This window comes from Clarias gariepinus, chromosome 17, assembly GCF_024256425.1.
Source record: "Clarias gariepinus isolate MV-2021 ecotype Netherlands chromosome 17, CGAR_prim_01v2, whole genome shotgun sequence".
Lineage (NCBI taxonomy): Eukaryota > Metazoa > Chordata > Actinopteri > Siluriformes > Clariidae > Clarias > Clarias gariepinus.
In genome coordinates, this window is record NC_071116.1 from 29,289,038 (window position 1) to 29,306,330 (window position 17,293).

Below are 17,293 nucleotides of genomic sequence, written 5' to 3' on the forward strand. Positions count from 1 at the left end.
TATCAGCTGAAAGCAATTTTCAGGCCGGTGCACGGAGCCAGCGACTCGGGATTTTCACCCCCTTCATCGATCATGAGCCTCCAGTCCAGGCCAAGATACACAATGCCCCCAAATTACTGACATATGGACCCGGCCTCAGTGAAAACCTGCCCGTGGACTGCCTCGCCTAAACGCCTGTTTATTCAGTCGACCTGATGGCTTTTTTTGTGTGTTAGGGACGAGGCTTTTTGCTACAAACCCGTGCATTGTGTAACCTTTAAAACTGAGGTCCAAAATTGAATAGATCTGGTTTGGTAAATGTCACCCATGCTAAAGAAAAACACGACTAAATCGGTTCCAAAAATGCTTCGTATTTTATTCTGACAAACAGAAAGTCTTTTTTTCCTTCTTCTTTTTTTTTCCCAGCAGCTATGTATGAGAAACAAACAACCTTATTATGGGGTCGGTTCTGTAAAGACTGACGAGTTTACATTTGCTTCTGCACTTTCTTCCATAAACGCAGCCGTGTGGCATCGCTCCACTCTGATTAGCAGGGAGGAGAACCCCTGAATCACATTAAAACTTCATCTGTCCTCCCGGCTGTTTGTTTGAGGATGTGAGGATGTGAGGATGGGCGTGGAACGCTAACAGCCGCTGCCGTGCCATGGCCACGTTTGTGTACGCCTGATACAAACACACACAAACAACTAACACCCAACTCGTGCCTTCTACAGTCCGGTTTCATCACCACGCTGGTTACGGGAGATTTAGTTTGGAGAAAAAAGATCCGCTTGTTTTTTTGGGATGTCTGGCTTCCGACTTGACTCACGACATCCGGAATAAATCGTGTCGTGCTGCACGTTGGAAAGCTTCGTCAGAAAGTCCGAGTCAGCCCAAGAGCTCTTTGGTTTTGGAGGCGAGCTGTTTGTCGATGTCTGCCGCGAAACCGTCTGCCATCTGCTGGACCTGCGACACAAATCAGGAATGATGAGCGGTTCTGGTTTAAAGCACATCCCACTTTAAATCTTGAGTGGTTTGCACCAAAAAGGGTTTTAATTAAACAGTTCTGAAGTAATCAAGGATTTGTTGATGCTAGTTTTATTTTTAAAACCTCGAGCTGGGGTTTATTCTGACAGCGTAATGGATCATTCGGTCTAAACAAGTACTAACCGGCAACATTTAATGCTGAGGGTAAAGGATTATATCAGGGCTGCAGGGTTTGATTAAATTGCGATTATTTCAAAATACTGCGATTTAAACTGCGATATGTAACTATTAATGATATTTAAACATATTTCTCATGACTATTTGCATCTTAGCTGTAATAAACTGCAGCCTTTTGTGATTAAACTAACGATCTGGTTCATATTGCGTTTTCGATTAATTGTGCAGCACAAATGTATATTTTCATTTAAAGTGAACGCAACCAGATTACATTTTACAATGCAAGATTACATTTTAATCCATTACTGCGAATTAAATTTTTCAGGTTAAAGTGTTTATTTACGCTTCATACTGAAAACAGAGATACTAAACTCGCCCTGACCTGCTTCTCTATCAGGCGGATGGTGTCCTCGGACACGCCCTCTTTACTCCTCTTCACCTGCGCCAGGGAGTTGGAGCGAATCCTCCTCACAGACTCCTTGGCCTTGTTGCTGAACTGCTTCGCCAGCTTGGTGAGGTTCTCCCTGTGCTCCCGGGTCACTCTGCCAATCACACACACACACGTTCAAACACAAACAGCCTATACCAAGTAGCTGGTTTTATACTGTATATAGAAATAAAAAAATAACCAAAAGCAGACTTTCATTTTTATGTCACAAAAAAAAAAAAAAAAAAAGAACATCTCACATTTATGGCTCTAACTAAATGGTTAAAAAAAAAAAAAAAAAAAAAAAAAAATATATATATATATATATATATATATATATATATGTATATATGACTGCATTAACCAAGAAATTAACATCTTAAAAGCATTAATGGAAACTTTAGAAGGTCATTTCGATGAATAAAAAGATGCGACGTCAGATTCAGTCCTGCTCAGGATTCAGCTTTTTCCATAAATATCTAAATATCTTGAATTATTTTCCTTACAACCTGCTCGTCTAGCAGCAGTTCCAGTGACTGTGTTAATGAACGCAAAAAATTAATTAAAAGCGTTTTAAAACTTCTGTTGAGATACAGAATGTAAAAAAAGTATTTGTACCCCTGTGCTTTTTCAACAAACGGTTCTCACAACTGTGTCTTATAGCAGAATAATTTCCCTTAACTGGAACCAAGAGGCCCAAACCGGTTCTCACACACACACACACACACACACACACACACACACACACACACACACAAAGCACGTCCTGTCCGAACTCCTGGACACCCTAACAGTCACTCTTTAAGGTCTAAAATCTGACCATGTCTGGTGTTTTCTCAGACTTTGACACAAATCGAAATTCCTTTCACATCCTGCTGGAACGATACGCCCTGCCAAAAAAAAGCGCTAATCTGCGTGTCTTTAATTTCTGGTAGGTGTGTAAGCCTTCGTTTTGCCGCTCCTCCTTAATTAGCGCTTCCACACGAGACGCTCTGCAAACAGTCCAAGAGCGGCGCGTGTTTACTGCAAACAATGTGTGTAATTAGTGACTGGGATCCAATCAAGACACGCACTCTGTATTTTATACATGTAAATGTGTGTGTGAGGAGACTGCGCTGATTGCAGACGCCTCGCCCGGCCCATTCGCGATCCGCCGCCAGGCGAGCACCTGCCACGCCGGAGCAGACGCAGATGCAGCCGGCGCTGAGGACGTGATGGCACGTGACATCACTGCTGAGCTGTGAGACAGGACAACATGAAGGGGCAATGACACAGAGAGAGAGAGAGAGAGAGAGACAGAAGGACAAACATGAGACAGACAAGACAGGGGGAGTGAAAGGAATGGAGAGGTAGAAGAGGACAAAAAGAGTGAGACAGCGAGAGAGATACAGAGAGAGTGAGACAGAGAGTGGGTCAGAGAAAGACAGGACGCAGGACAACCGGGTGAGACAGATATAAAAAAAGAGAGAAAATATGAGAGAGACAGAGAAAAGTAAGACAGAGGCCATTGGAAGGTGAAAGTGGTTTAGAAGTGGCAAGCATTAGCCCTGAGGCCACACACACACACACACACACACACACACACACACACTTACTTGGGAATGGGGACTCTGATGATGGTGCCCTCAACTTCTGGGTTCAGCTTCATGCTGCTCTCCCGTAGCGCGCGTGTGGCGGCTGCTGTGGCCTGAGGACGGACGGACACACACACACACACACACACACACACACACACACACACACACACACACACACACACACACACACACATACAAACAGACCAGGGTGCGTGTTAATTACCGCCAGCTGAGGTTGGTGTGTGTGGGGGGGCAGAAGCTCTGCAGGGCAATGTCAGCACACACACTCCTCTGGGAGACGACTGAGGCGCTGCAACACACCCTGCTGACCTCTAATGACCCCGCCCAAGGTCCTGGTCTTGCTAGCTCAACAAGTCACACACACATCACACATATACACATCACACACACATCACACATATACACATCACACACACACACCACACACACATCACACATATACACATCACACACACATCACACATATACACATCACACATATACACATCACACATATACACATCACACACACACACCAGACACACATCACACACACATATACACATACACATCACACATATACACATCACACACACCAAAACACATGCATGCACACCCAATCATAACAACAAACTCATAACACACACACTCAGAACACACACACACACACTCAGAACACACACACACACACTCAGAACACACACACACACACTCAGAACACACACACTCACAACACACTCTCACACACTCACAACACACACTCACACACTCACACAACACACACACTCACAACACACACACTCACAACACACACACTCACAACACACACACACTCACAACACACACACACTCACAACACATCACAACACACACACAACACACTCACAACACACACACATCACAACACACACACACACTCACAACACACACACACACTCACAACACACACACAACACACACACACACTCACAACACACACACACACTCACAACACACTCACAACACACACACACACTCACAACACACACACACACTCACAACACACACACAACACACTCACAACACACACACAACACACTCACAACACTCACAACACTCACAACACACTCACAACACACTCACAACACACACACAACACACACACACACTCACAACACACTCACAACACACTCACAACACACACACACACTCACAACACACACACACACTCACAACACACACACACACTCACAACACACATACACACTCACAACACACACACACACTCACAACACACACACACACACTCACAACACACACACACACTCACAACACACACACACACACTCACAACACACACACAACACACTCACAGCACACTCACACACACACACACACACAACCTCACAACACACACACACTCACAACACACACACACACACGCAACACACACACAACACACACACACACTTACAACACACACACACACTCACACACACTCACAGCACACACACACTCACAACACACACACTCACAACACACACACACACAACACACACACTCACAACACACAACACACTCACAACACACACACACTCACAACACACACACACTCACAACACACACAACACACACACAACACACACAACACACACACAACACACACACTCACAACACACACAACACACACACACACTTACAACACACACACACACTCACACACACTCACAGCAAACACACACTCACAACACACACACTCACAACACACACCTAATCAACCCCGTCATAAACACACAACACAAGCCACACACTCATTACACACTACACACGCAAAACACACACAATCACCACAACACACAAACACCCACATCACACTACACTTCCAACACACTCACACCACAACACACACTCTTACAACACAACACACACACACTCTCACAACACAACACACACACACTCTCACAACGCAACACACACACTCTCACAACGCAACACACACACTCTCACAACGCAACACACACACTCTCACAACGCAACACACACACTCTTACAACGCAACACACACACTCACAACGCAACACACACTCTCACAACACAACACACACTCAGCTTCACCTCCCTACTTATGTTACTCTGTCTCTTACGGTGTTCCAATGTTTTGGTAAATCTCTCTCACACACACACACACACACACACACACACCTGTCCATTCCTGTCTGTGACGATGTAACGCAGGTGTTATTGAACTCATTTGCATATTGCAGGTGCAGCTCTAACCAACACACCCACAAACACACATACCCATACCCATACCCACACCCACACCCACACACACAAACACACACCGGATGATCCTGATAACTTTTTCAACATTTGGGACTCAACCCCAAACCTCTGACCGCCCGAGAACAGCACAGCAAAATTATACCATAAAAGAGCTCAGATATAAAAGTGATTCGTGACATATTTGAACTTTACACATAAAAACATCTGGAGAAACGTCTGGTGCAGCTGTGCAACACGAACCCGGAATACGTGAGGATTTTTTCTGTATATTGGCGCATAACTTTATCTCGATCTCAGAAAAAGGTGCATTTTTTATCGTGTGTGTGTGTGTGTGTGTGTGTGTGTGTGTGTGTGTTTTTCCCCCCGGAGCACCTCTCACGCTGAATGATCGATACGGAGCGTGTGTGTGTTTGATTGCTCTCTGAATTTCATTTATCATTATTTCCTCGAGCAGTTCTCTGCCTCTAATGGCAAATAACACTCCGGGTTTAGGTAATGCCTTAGAAGTGGAAAAAGAGAAAAAGAAGAAAAGAGAAAATGCGAGCAGAGTTCAAAGTAAAGTGGGGCAAAGTGGAGCTAAAGTAAACACACCCCTAATGACTGTGTGTAAGGCAGCGAGAGAAGGCTTAAGCGTTCGCCCGCTGCTCTTTGATGAACTCTCACACAACAGACACTCGGAGGGGCGTTTTTTTCTCTTCTCTTTTTTCTTTCCCTGCAACTTCAGTGCCGCTGTAATGAATGACGGGAAAACATCCCGGTCTCTGCTGCAGGCTCGTGTAATGGATTAGGATCATTATAAAGCTGTTTGCCTGCGAGCCCGGGCCAGGCGTTAGTATTGTGCAGATCTGGTACGTAATCGCTGATACACAGACACTCAAGTGAGTGTGGACTAGAGCGCTCCGTCTCGATGTGATCTTATGGAAAAAATAATGGAAAAAATTAATAAATCAGTGACTAAATAAAGTGTCATTTAAAAAAATATATCGACTCCAGAATGTCATCAGCTCATCAAGTCAGGTCTAGGAGAAGAGAAGAGTCCTGACGTGAAGTCGTGAAAACAAAGGATATTAAATATCATATCTTATTCTAAAGCGCTGCAGATTCGATTAACTTCTGTTATTACACAACTCCGAGCTTAAAAACCGGCTTCACTGAAACCCTGTGCCGCCAGGGGCGAGCCACGGACTGAAACTAAACCCAGAGCCGTGCAGTCACTCTTTAATCCGAGAGGAAAACTCATCCATCAGAGAGAGAGAGAAAAAGAGAGAGAAGATACAGAGTCAGTGCCAAGGAGGGAAGAAGGCAGGGAAAGAGAGGCATGCAAAAAGACAGAGAGAGAGAGAGAGAGAGAGAGAGAGAGAGAGAGATGGACAGAAAAAGAATTGAACAAGAATCGAGCAGGCAAATGAGAAAAACAAGACAAACAGAGAGAAAAACAGAATGAGACAGATATGGGGTGTGTGTGTGTGTGTATATGTACATGTGTGTGTGTGTGTGTGTGTGAGGGCAGTGTGCGGTCATTTCCTGATCGCTGACAGACTCCTGGCCTCTGCTTCAATCGCTCTGAGAGATCAAAGAACGTTTCCCCCGAACCATCCATCAGAGTCCCAGACAGCAGGACTGACTCACTGACTCGTTCTGGACGCTGACTCGATCACGACGCTGACCCGCTCAGGACACTGACTCGATCAGGACGTTACTTCACTAAGGTCACTGACTCACTGAGGCATGTATTACTTCCTCAGGACACTGACTCGCTCGGGACACTGACCCTCTGTATGCTGACTCACTGACTCACTTAGGAAACTGACTCGCTCAGTACGCCAACTTATTATTTTATATATAGGTATAGACAGAGATAGACAGATATTTTATATTATTATACATGTTATTTTTAATATCTTATTTTCTTTTCATGTTTAATTCTTTTCTTTCTCTTCTCTTATCAGGAGAACATGTCTTTCTCTCTACACACAAACCACAGCTTTAATAAAAAAACCTCTGAGAGCGCTTAAACACCCCGAAGCCCGTCCAGCTGCCCTGTGTACCTCGGGGTAGCTGGTCATGTTGACGATGATGAGCTGCGGAGATTTCATGGAGATCTGCCCGAGCTGGTTGAGGGGGAATTTACCGTCCTTGGTGCTCACTGTGATGTGGTCCAGCGCACCTGTTTACAGGAAGAAAATGAAACCCAGAAACAGATCAGCGCAGGGAGATTTTTTACAGAACATTAAAGTACTGGCGTTAACTCAGTGATCTGTTCAGCCACGAACGTAAGGCGCTGAGAGTTTGCGGCTGAGGGATATTTTCCCTGCACTCTTTCTTCCTTCCTCTTTAATTTGAGCGTAAGATCAGGAAACAGAGCGCGAGGCCCGAGTCGCTCTGAAAGTGAGCCGCTCCGCCTCCTCGCTCTGCTCCTTCTCAACTTGGAGAACAGAGAGCTTCACGCCAGCACGTCTCCTCCACTCATCTGCATTTCCTCACACGCCACTGCTCCTCGTCTCGCTGTCTCTCCTGTCTTACCTCACTAACCGTCTTACGCCAGACACGCCGCAATCTACCATCATTCTTTCTACACTCTGGGCTTTTTTTTCCCTTTTCGTTTCCCCTCGCTCGACCCGAGCGCGCGCCAAAAACTCCATATTTATACCATTTTCTTGCATAACCCCGAGTCTCGATCTTCCAGGCAGTACCTGGAAAAAAATTACACCATTTGTGAAACTGCCATCAGAATCCGAGCCAGTCCTAATCACAGATGTGAGTTTAAAGCGAACCAAGCTTCCATTTTGTCATTAGGAAAAGCGCGTGCCTCGACTATGAGCAACAGCGCTGGCTGCCGCTAGCGGATAATGACTGGTCGCGGCCTGGATGAGTGTGTCTCAGGTCCCTGTCTCACGTGCGTTATACCTGGTCCGTCTCACATCTGCTAACGTTTCCCCCCGACTCAGACACCGTTTCCTCCATTACAAACCGATGAGGATCGTCAGGGAGGATATCAACCAATTGAGCTCTTCCTGGTCGTGCCACCACCACGTGCCCTCTCCTGGGGAAATGCCCAAAGGTCACGCCGCTCTCAGATTAAAGACATATTCCTTAATTAACGCTCACAAAAACCAACGATTTCCGTCTCAGCTCGCTGAATATCCTTACACACACACACAGTGCCTTTGTACAAGGCACTTATTTCTTGCAGGAAAACTTTACAGGTATCCAGGAATCCAAAAATCTTTAGAAATTCAAAACCTGTTTTGGCAATCAAGAACCTCATTTCGAAACCCAGAGACATAATTGTTTAGAAGCTCCAAAAACCCAGGAAGGAATTTAAGAACCACTGAGGACGCTTTGTAAAAACCTGGAACTTAAGAAACCTTCTTTGAGAGTCAAGGAACCCATACAGGAACCTGTTGGCAACCCAATAATTACTTTAGGAAACCAGGAGCCCATGTAGGAACCGTTTCTGGATCGTTGTGCCGGTTTATGGGATTGTAATGCTCATCTGTGCTCAACTAGAAGCAGCTGTAATGATAAAATCATGGCACAAAGTATGGTCAACCTTTAAATGTGACTTTCTGGTGCAGTTTCAGAAGGTAGATAAAAAGCATGGCATCTTGAGGCTTTCAGGAAGTGGCAGTGGGACCAGTTGCTGGTTCATCCAGTGGCTCCTCACATCCGGGAAACATTTGGTATCCCAGGAACCTCTGCAGGAACCTTGATGCTTTATAGGAACAGAGGAATTAATAAATTTTTTTTGAGAAAACCAAGAAACCAAGAAATTCTTTCAGTAAACCAGGACCTCTTAAGGTAGAATGGAATGAGTTTGTGAAGAGTGGAGCTGACGAGCATGGTGCTGTGAGGCCTCCAGAACAGCGGTGTGACCAGACGCTTGGTCATGGCATTAATCCACCGCCTCGTCATGTCCTTTCCAAACTTAAGGTGACTTTCTGCCCCTCCTCCACAACAAAAACACTCAGTAACGAGCCCCAGATGACTATCAGACCTTCTTAAAGAAATGAAGTCAGGCACTCCCAGTTTCTCGTCCAGCTCAGACGCTGGACAGATCCAGATCCTCCTGCTGGCTTTCCCACAAATGAGAGCAGAGAGACCAAGAGAGACGGATAAACGGGAAGGTCAAAAGGTCAGAGAACAGCATCCACCTTGCCGATACAGTTCCTGGACTGTTCTGAGGTGGTCAGCTTTGTCCCTGAATGACCATAAACAGGGTGAACATTCCCACCTCGGGGAACAATAGTCCACACCAAAATGGATCAGCGAGTGGATGCTTGTGGAGTAATCCCTAGAGGAGCTCGAGGTGAAACAATGCTTTTTTACCCTGACATAACCTCCACAACAAATATAAAGACGCCTCTGAGCAACCTGCAGAAACCTTGATTCTCCCTGAGCTGCTGGAATTCTCACACATGTAAACAAACACACACACACAGCTGACCTATGTATAGGTTTTTATTCATTTCAGCAGCCTTTTCCTTTAACTCTTTCAATCTTTCTTTAACTCAAACTCCTCTATGAACCAAGAAAACCATTTCAGGAGCCTAAAAAGCTTTGAACGAACCTTTGCAAAGCTAAGAAATCTCGTAAGAACCCTGCAGGAACTGAATAACCTATTCAGAAATCTCTTCAGGAATGCTGAAAACGTTTTAGAAACTCTTGGCCCCTTCTACAATTCTAACTAAAGAAATTTTTACTCCAAAGCTCCTTTAGAAACCTGAGAGCATCGGGAACCTTCCCAGGATCGCTCTGAACTGTTCAGGAACCCAGAGACTGTTCAGAAACCTTTTCTTGAACTTTTTTTTTTTTGGGGGGGGGGTGAAATGTAGAAATGTAGGAACCCAGGAAACAAGCGCACACTAATAAATTCAGGAAACTTTCAGGAACTCTTTAACCACTTTTTCAACCCATAAACTCTCAGGAACATTGGGATCAAATTGGGATCTCAATCAGGAACACTGAACCTTTTTGGAAAACCTAGGGACCTTTGAGTGAACCTTGGAAGTTTTGTTAGGAACCTATTAAGCAACTTTTTTAGGAGTTATTTAAGGAATCAGAAACCCATTTGGAAATATTATTAGTAGGAAAGGTTGAAGGAACTCATTTTGAAACTTTGTCAGGAACCCAGGAAACTTTTTTGCCATGGAGTAAACTAAAAACGTTTTTTTTTTCTTTCTGGAAACCAGGACCAAGAAAGCTCTGGATCCTTTTAAAAAAGTACCTGTTTTTTTTTTTTTTTTTTAAATAAAATGTTTTCCGGTTGCCGTAATAATTCCATGTTAGAATTAAAACAGAAGAACTGTTTCTTGTCTTCTATTATGGCACAAATGAGTCAAAATTATAAAACATCACCAGTGTATGTATTAATACTAAGTGTTTATACGGTTTGAAGTACATCAATCCTGACTAGAGTACATAAACTCAGGAATGATAACAGTTTTCCTTTAGTATAAGAGTGTGTGTATGTGTGATGATGATGATGCTGACCTGGCGAGGTCCTGATGCTCAGGTTACGGCTGAAGTCGTCCTTCAGCGTGGCCAGCACGGCAGCCATCTCCTCCTTCACCTCATCCAGGCTGATGATGTCCTCCACCAGGGCGGCGTTGATGCTCACTTTACCCGTCTGGCTCTTCGCTTTCGCTTCAGAGAGGGATGGGTGGAGAAGGCGGGGGACGAGAGGTGGGGAGGGGAGAGACAAGAGAGTTTAAAGCTACAGATTTTTCTGCTGGAGAAATGAAAGGACTCGCCTGCATGCTGGTAGATCATCAATGCCATTACATATGAAAGCAGGACGAGAGAAATGCCTCGTCCCCTCTCATGTGGCCACTTCACCGAACCTAAGCAAGCACTACAGCTGGAGAGCCGAGATTTTCTCCCAGAACAAAGGTTCGACCCCGAGCTCAGCCTCACAGACGGCTCTTTGAAATGCTCCCTGCGGCGAGACGGATGATGCGGGCGCTACACTTACCTTTGCTTTTCTTCGTAGCGTAATGGCGGCCGTAACAAGGTGGAGAGACGACAACATGGGGGCAGAGATGTTGAGTGAGAGGAGGCACTCGTGCGCTGCTTACAACGGGGCTTCTGATGTAGCAGAGTAACGGACGCAGGAGGCCTAGACGACTAGACGCCATGTCTGTACATAAAAACACACGCAAGGGCAAAGGGAACAAATTCAGCTTTTAGAATCAACTAAGATGAAGTTATTTATGAGCTCTTTTACTTCTCAAAGCCTCAGCTCTAAGGGTCTGATTTTAAAAGATAATTTTCGCAGATTGAGCTCAAACACAAAACTTTTTTAATTAATAAAAAATTACATTGGTTTATTTGTATTTTATTCAAGAATGAATAAAAAAATCTAATCTTTTCAGCGTACTAATGTACAGTTTGTAACACTTTCTTTCACCACCAGAGGACAAAAATTTGACAATTATTTGTCATTTAAAATACAAATACTTTCCCTCCCTGACTGCTGTAATGAGATCATACATGGTGTTGGTTGTATAACAATAAGCCCCGCCTTTTTACCCATGGCTAATTAATTAAATTTGTATGGAAAGGTGTACTAGGAAATGAATACAGCAGATGCTGGGTTATCAGTTTTATTTTAAAACCTAAAAATGTAATTTGATTACAAATTTTATTGGAAGCAGCGTATTTGATCTTAACATTTGATACACAAGCATTATTATACTAAGCTACACGTTTCATGTATCACAGACACGCCTTTGCGATAATCGCTACCCGATGTTTCTGTCGTATCGCCAAACCTTATGTCTGTTGCCATGGCAACAGCTGTAAACAATAACACCCCACCAAAAAAAAACTACAATTCACTAATGTACAGATTCTAACAGTGAGGCATCATCACAGGTCTCTTTCTATTCGAAAAGTCTCGCCAGCTAAAGGGGCGTGACCAAAATGGCCGCCAAGTGAGCGCTCTTCTCTCTTGATGGTCTCTGACATGACTCACTACGGATAATTCGAGTTCCCAGGGTTTCTTCTCAGGATCTTTCCGTAAGTTATAAACAGAACAGCTGTTAGTGATAGAAGACGCATCAGAGACTGACTCACATCTGTGCACATCCTTACCATTAACGTCAACAACGCACAACTCCTAACCACACACACACACACACAAACAAGGATTTTTAACTCATTATCATCTGATCGCATGTTTCACTGTTTTAAACAGAGACTACTGTTTAACACAGGATCGAGTTTAAACGCAAAAATGCTACACAAGGAAGAAAAAGGAGAAGACGAGAAAAAAAAAAAAAAGAGTCGAATCTCTCCACATTTTCAGATCTGATTTGTCGGCCCTGGTTAAAGATGGCACTGATCCAGGGCACAAGACAGGTTTCGGGTGGATGGAAGGAAAAAAAAGTGGATCAGACATGAGGTGGGGAAAAAAATAATGACTAATCAGATCTTTTTAAAAAAATTTATTTTTCATATAAATTTTTCATTTAAGTGTTTCTTCAATGACTTCGGTAACGTTAGTGTGACTTGACGGGTCTACTTTTTTATTATATTTATACATAACCTGGTTAAAAAAAAAAAAAAAAAAAAAACGTCGCCATTTCAGAAAGTTCAAAATATCAGGCTGCATTAAGCAAAAAAAAAAAACTAAGGAGATCTGATATTACAGATGGAAAAAAATAAGTGTACTACTTCTTCACTTATATCAGGTTTATGTTATTATTACAGTGTTTTCATTTTAACATAATACACTACCAATCAAAAGTTTGTACACCACATCTAACCCCATGGTCTCTCCCAATGTTTATTTCTCTCTACACTGTAAAACAATACTGATACTATCTAAACACTACATCTAAATAACAATACAATTTAAAATACACAATAATCTCCTTTGAACAGTTAATATTGAGATTTATATCTGCTACTTCTGCTCCGTAAAGCTCCATAACGGCTCTAATCTGAGGTGCTGGTTGTTAACTGGTGATTTCTAAGGAACAGACTTGTTTAAGTGACATTTAAACAAGACATTAAAACATCTGACATGTCGCATATTACCATATAAAAAAGCTTAAATGAATAAAACATTGGACTATAATCAGACTCAGACAGAGGATATGTCCGCTTCATCACGTCACACCTCACCATTGTCATTGTTAATTATTTTCCTATGAGGCATAATCTCCTGTAATATCTCTCAGACTCTCAGTTGTTACGTTACGTCGCTGACAGACGTCATTGTTTCCTTTTTTTCAATGACGATTTAAGCTCCAAACACCTCTTTCACAAGCTAAAACGTTCCATAATGGAAGCAGCAGCTGCCCTCGGCACCGGTCAGAGGTGCGTCGAGGTCCACGTTGCACCTGTGCGACACTTTTTCCGCTTGGTTTGCTCTGTTAGAACCTGCCATCACCCTCTCAGCCCGCGTCCTCGTCCTCTCCTCCTCCTCACCAGACCACTGCGCTTGTCAGGGTCTCTCTTGTCGGCTTCGCCTTTAAACTGCACCAGCTGTGGGCTTTTATTGAAGCTGCCACGCGCCGACGCCGGGGTCTGATAACGATCACGGTCGCGGTGCGAGGGCAGGAATCAGAGTGCTGGAGGTAAAGCTTGTGTATCGTGAAGCTTTATCGCTCACATGCGACAGCTCGAGTCTCCTCAACTCTGCAGAGACAATAATCAAGGCCATGTTTTGGCTACAGCGATACCTCACACCTAAACACAAAGGCGGAGCAGCTTTGTAAACATCTGGAACAGCAGCACCCTTCATGCTTCTGAAGAAGAATGGGCTTTTTTAGTTTCGCGTGCAGAATTGTTTGTAAGTACAGTGCCACGAAGGCGCCGGGAAGATCTTTATTAGTTCAGTATGTCTGAAAAAATATTAATTAGAAATCAGAAAATCGTAATATCATAATCAATGACGCATCATAATATGATATTAGAACACATTTCTACTAGCGATTTTTTAAAATCATTTTTGTTATTTATTTTATCTGTTTGCATTTGAGGTTGCAGTTCTTCTATAATCCTACAGGTGGAGCACTCTAAACTATTCACACATCGGCAGGCGGCACAGAATCCTCTGTGTTAGGAGAGAATAATTTGTGAAGTTTGTTTAGAATTGTAACAAAACCTTTAAAAAAAAAAAACAAGAACATATAAAATCGTGACACTCACAGAATCGCAATACAGGTGGAATTGACACCAGTAATATCGTATCGCCTGCTCCCTGGTGATTTCATCACTAATTACACTGATACACAATACGGTATAAGATTTCACAAGATATAATCTTCCTAAAAAAAAATTTTTTTTTTAAAAAAGCATGTGCTAAATAATAGTTTGTTTTTATTTTTCTTTAATTTGTAATTTTTTTATTTCTCATTTCTGTTTCCAAAGTTTGGAACTATTATTTAAAAAAATTACATTTTGTAAATACGCAGGAATTTACAAAATTTATCATGATATCGATATTATCCCGTCATATCACAAGGTCTGTTTGGAGTTTGAGTGCTTCATAAACTACCGCCTTGTTAGTTTTTTTTGTTATTTTTACACTTTGATATTTAGATAATGAAACCATTTCAGTTAATTCCAGTTAACATCAAATTATTTCTCACACATAAGTGAAAAGAGAACTTTCTGGTAATCCTGCTTCTCAGATCTGTTTGTGTCGCTTCATGGAAAAGTGCTTTGTAGTGATGCTCAGGAAAAAAACATGAATACACCATTTATTCAGCGTCCCACATCAGGTTTTATCAGGTCGAGTTGTAAACACAGCTGGACTAACATCGGCTTTGTCCGACCACCATGTTTTGATTTTTTTTTGGCAGGTTATAACTTTTCTTGATGAAAATGAACTGACAGGAGAGCGTACAGTCTGTGCAGCGACTCAGATTTATTTCGGCTCACAACGCTCCTCAAAGCTAAATCAATAAACAATAATTTATGAATGAAAGTAAAACTCTACGTTGCTACATCTGCACAAGGCTACTGTTTATTTTACTGCCTTTTGCGCTCTCGTTCGTGTCCTCGATTTTACTGCACAAAATCCAGCCTCCTAACACACATCCGATGTCACACAAATGAGGATGGCTTCTCTGCTGGGTCTGGTTTCTCTCAGGTTTCCTCACTACTGCCATCTTAGAGAGTTTTCTCGATCTGATCATTTAGATTCATATGTATTTCCTCCCATTTTTTAAACTTATTTCCCTAATCTTTTTCGATTCTGTAAAGCCACTTTGCGACAAAGACCATTGTTAGAAGTGCTGTGCAAATAAAACTGGCCAGTTCATGCGTGAAAATGATTCCTCATGCTCCATAGATGTGATAACCCGGTGGTTCAGTACATTCAGGTGGTCAGCTGACTTCATTTTATTGCCCCATAACATTACTGAGTCTAGACCTGAGCAACTGATCAATCCCAGATCATCACACTGCGTCCAGAGGCTTGTACAGTGGACACTATGCATGATGGGAGCATCGCTTCATGAGCTTCACTTCTCACATCACTCTGGAATGGAACTCTTTATGCTCCCCAGCACTGAAGTCTCACTAATAAGGGTTTATTTATAGACACATGGCTGTTCAGTGTGATGTGAGTTCCCATCACACTGTGTGTGTGTGTTGAAATGCTCTTACTTTCACTATTTAACATTGCTCTGATTTCTTCTGTTGAGTTAATGCAACTTCAGCAAGTGTTTAAATGTTCTCTATTTTTTTCTGAGCACATTTTAGTGAACATGCAATTAAATATTTAAACATAATTTCCCCTTTTTATTTTCAGGAGACATAAATAAAATCTTTATATATGCATAAAATTTTATTTCAGGAAAAAAAATACATTTCAGTAGAAATTTTTTATTAATTAATAATTCAACAATTTTACAAGTTTCCTTTAGGATTAATGAAGTAATCTATCTATCTATTTAAAAGTATATATAGCTTACACTACCTTTTTGAAATGAACATTCGTCATGTTTATACTGGGCTTCATTCATGCATTAAACATTAAAAATTCCTGCTTTGTTCTCTTTTTTTAATTTCATATTTTTAGTAATAGAACTTTGTCTTCTATTCCATCTATATTATACTTTATATTTTAGATATATTTGTGTAATTTATTTAAACACTGTTAAGTTTGTACCTTAACCATTTATCTTTTTGCTAGTACATACAATTACATTAATTTTTGTGAGATTTTTTCTTTACACTTTTCCTATTTGATTTCAGAAAAAAAATGTAAATATTTTATTTTATTTATAATAAAATGTATTAATAAATTATTAATCAAACCTGGCCATGTGCAAAGTTTTCAGTGCTGATCACAACGTTATTTAAAACCTCGAATAATCAAATGAATTAATTAAACAAATGATTGATATTTTGAAAGATGTTTGCACTAAACTTTAGTTAGAATGAGTCTAAAAAATGCTGAAAAGATCCAAACAACAACAATCAGATTTTAAAGGCACAGAAATCAGGGAGAATAAATCTACACAATATCAGCTGTTTATATCACAGTCCTCACAGTCACTATAAAGACAAACTGATTTTGCCTGTGATTAGTTTAAACTTGATTAATAATGTATCTCAATGATGATTTGGTTATAAATATTTGATAAACAAACACACAGCAGCCTTAGCCACAGCTAAAGGACACACGTGAGACACTCACTCTCTGTAGTGTGAAAGCTCTCAGCTCGCTAAACTTTATTAATTAAACAAATAGCACGCAGTTTATACATTACGTCATGCTGACTTGTGTGACTGTGCAGTATTAATATAAACACGTACCTCACACACTACACCGCTCTCCTCTGCACTGTACTTCAAGCACGGGTCAATCCGATGCAGGAATGTGTGTGAAACGTCATCAAAAATGGCGCCCTGGTCATAC

At 42.0% G+C, this 17,293-nt stretch overlaps 1 protein-coding gene across 1 annotated transcript; it reads right to left on the minus strand.

The window, feature by feature from the left end:
• Positions 1-334: 334 nt before the first annotated feature.
• mrrf (mitochondrial ribosome recycling factor) lies at positions 335-17,277 on the minus strand. Its single transcript, XM_053516022.1, has 7 exons — positions 17,191-17,277; positions 11,387-11,551; positions 10,906-11,058; positions 7,461-7,579; positions 3,166-3,257; positions 1,526-1,685; positions 335-945 (listed from the first exon to the last, which is right to left on the minus strand). Exons 2-7 carry the CDS (start codon positions 11,547-11,549, stop codon positions 868-870), a joined length of 765 nt encoding a protein of 254 aa, XP_053371997.1. The 5' UTR covers positions 11,550-11,551; positions 17,191-17,277; the 3' UTR covers positions 335-867.
• Between the last annotated feature and the right edge of the window lie 16 nt (positions 17,278-17,293).